General features: G+C 43.9%; 1 protein-coding gene across 1 annotated transcript; it reads right to left on the reverse strand.

Moving 5' to 3' along the window:
• Nucleotides 1-1,077: 1,077 nt before the first annotated feature.
• Nucleotides 1,078-2,075, reverse strand: OR5AU1 (olfactory receptor family 5 subfamily AU member 1; the record flags this gene model as incomplete). The annotated part of the gene is given in 2 exon segments (XM_079701333.1): nt 1,078-1,868; nt 1,871-2,075. Coding segments are annotated over 2 exon segments (933 nt in total). The 5' UTR covers nt 2,013-2,075.
• Between the last annotated feature and the right edge of the window lie 870 nt (nt 2,076-2,945).

The raw sequence follows: 2,945 nt of genomic DNA on the forward strand, positions 1-2,945 counted from the left end.
AGACCTTGCTGACCCAGTCATGGAAGCACCGGCCCGAGGCAGGTCTCCCCTTGTCAGGGGACTAGCCAAGCGTGCCTGATTTATTTACCTCAAGTGTGTCAATGAGCACAGAGAACCCAGGAATATTATGTTTGATTGAGCTCCCTCTATGTGATCCTTCTTATTTAAAAAGATTTAATTTGATTCAATCACAACTTATAAACTACCAAGAACAAAGCAGGGACAACAAACCTTTGTGAATGGTGGAACATGTACTCCTCTCTCTCACTTTGTGAGAACTTAGGGACTGATAGAAAGGAAAAGATGGGGCGTGTGGCATGCAGGATCTTAGTTCCCCGACCAGGGACCAAACCCGTTCCCCCTGCAGTGCAAGTGCAGAGTCTTAATTGATGGACCACCAGGGAAGTCCACAAATGCCTATCTTGTGCTGAATGATTTACATGCAATATCTCATTGAATGCTTAGTTTAAAACTCACACCAATTAGAGGATGAGATATCTGTGGCTCAGAAAAGCTAAGTAGCTTGCTCAAGTTTATCCAGTTTGGAAGTGACTAAGTAGTTATTTGGCCAGGAAAAAAAGTCAGTGAAGACAATAGAACATCATCTGAGCTTTTGAAATTGTTGTTACAGTCTCATTCAAATAATTAGTCAATCAAAAAAAATTTAAGTCAAGGAGTCAGCCTTTACAAAGAAGAGATTGTAAAGAATGGGGAAGATTTCCCCAAGACGTGAAGGTCTTCAAGTTAGTCAAGGGAAGATTTCATCATGAAGAATATAAATGTCAGTTTGTAATAATAAACTAAAATATTCACAAACATGGAAATATGAATGAAGCATCTGAACAAAGGCATGACTAAATATTGCCAGTGGGTCCAATTATGCAACAAGCTGACACTCCTCGCTTCTTTTTAGCCTTTATGACACCATCAATTCTTTCTGTGGCAGGTAGATTCAGAAGCACCTGCAGACCAGAGAGTGCCCCCTATAAATAGGGGTGAGCATGGGATTGTACTCAGGTTGGCACTACATAAAGTACCCTCAGTTTTCTAAAGATATGTGGTGATGAACTGAGAAGATCATTCCATTATTTTCCTTCCCCAGACCTTTCTTAAAGCTTCTTTCACATCCTTGTTTCTCAAAGAGTAGATAAGGGGGTTCAGCATTGAGATCACCACTGTGTAGATCACAACAACCATGTGGTCTTGGGTTAGGGAGTGGCTGGACCCGGGGCACAGGTACATGAAAAGTGTTGTGCCATAGAAGAGCCACACAGCAGTGAAGTGGGAAGCACAGGTGGAAAAGGCCTTGAACCTGCCCTGGGCTGAGTTCCTTCCCAGGATGGTGACGAGAATGAAGAGGTAGGAGACCAAGATGGTGAGGGTACAGCTCAAAAGGTTGAAACCAGCAAAAATAAAGAGCAGGATTTCACACCGCGAAGTGTCCACACGTGACGGAGACAGGATGGGCGGTCCATCACAGAAGAAGTGAGTGACCACGTGAGCACCACAGAATTTCAGACTAAAGATACAGCTCATGTGGATTAGAGAACTGAGGAATTCTGCACTGTAGGAGCCCACAATCAGAGAGGCATAGACCTCAGGAGACATGGCAATTGAGTAGAGCAGGGGGTTACAAATGGCCGCATAGCGGTTGTAGGCCATGGCAGCAACGAGATAGCACTCACTGGTGACAAAACCCTCATAGAAAAACATCTGAGCCATGCAACCAGGATAAAAGATCACCTTCCTCTTGGCTAAGAAGTTCACCAGGGTCTGGGGGACAACTGTGGAGGAGTAGCGGAAATCCAAGAAGGAGAGGCTCTTCAGAAGGGAGTACACGGGTGTGTACAAGGTGGCACTCAACGTGGAGCATAATGAATGATCAGATTCCCCAGCAGTGTGATAGTGTACATGCCCAGGAACACCATGAAGAGCAGCCTCTGGAGCCAGGGGTCACTGGTGGGGCCCAAGAGCTCAAACTCAATCCCTTGGCTCAGGTTTGCCCTTTCCATATTTCTCCAGTGCTCTGCGATATGGAAAGAGAGGACCACCAGAAATGAGGTGAAACACCCAGGGGCTCTCACTTGTTTAGTTCTGCCCTAAGGACAGCCTTCTGAAGATGATTGTGATAGAACTTTGTCATAGAGAAGTTCTCCACTACTTGGCTGGTTGGTTAGTTAGGAAACATGACTTGAGCAGCAACGGAAAATATAAAAGAAGTATACACAGTTTGCTTTCTTAGGGATCTTAAAAAATTCTAAATAATGAAACAGTTACTTACCAAGTGTTTATTGACCGTCTGCCATATGCTTAGCTCTGTGTTCTTCCTGTCAGGAATTCAAGAGTGTCTCACCTCAGGAAGTTTATATTCTAGAGACAGTATATTTTGCATTTAGGCACACAGGTTCTGGTGTCAGAGTGCCAAGTTTCCAAGCTGGGACCTCACTACTAACTAGCTGTGTAAACTTGGGAATGTTTCTTAACCTCTCTGATTTTCAGTTTTTGGCAAAATAGGGATAATAGCACTAATCTCAAAAGCTTGTTTTAAAAATTCAATGACTTAATTCATGTAAAGCACTTGAACAAAGCCTGGCACATTGAGAAAGAATGTTAGCTTTGATTATTCTTGTTGGAGAGATAGATCTAACACAAAACTAAACAACAATAAAATGAATAAATGAAACAATGACAAGATTTGGCAAGCAACCTACCACCAGACAAAATAGACAGAGACACGTGTACTAAGCAAGAGTGACTAAACAGGCCTTCAGAGGATCCTGAGTGTTCTAGAGGAGTTGAAGGTGGTTCATTGGCTCAGCTATAAAATTGCCTCTCAGAACTTGACCCAAGCCAGGCACTACCATGGGCTCTAAAGGTGATGGGGGTCAGGATGTGGAGAGATGGGGATGGTGGAGGGCTGTAGAGAGCGGGCTGAGACCTTGCAC

Source organism: Hyperoodon ampullatus, assembly GCF_949752795.1.
Source record: "Hyperoodon ampullatus genome assembly, chromosome: 3".
NCBI lineage: Eukaryota > Metazoa > Chordata > Mammalia > Artiodactyla > Ziphiidae > Hyperoodon > Hyperoodon ampullatus.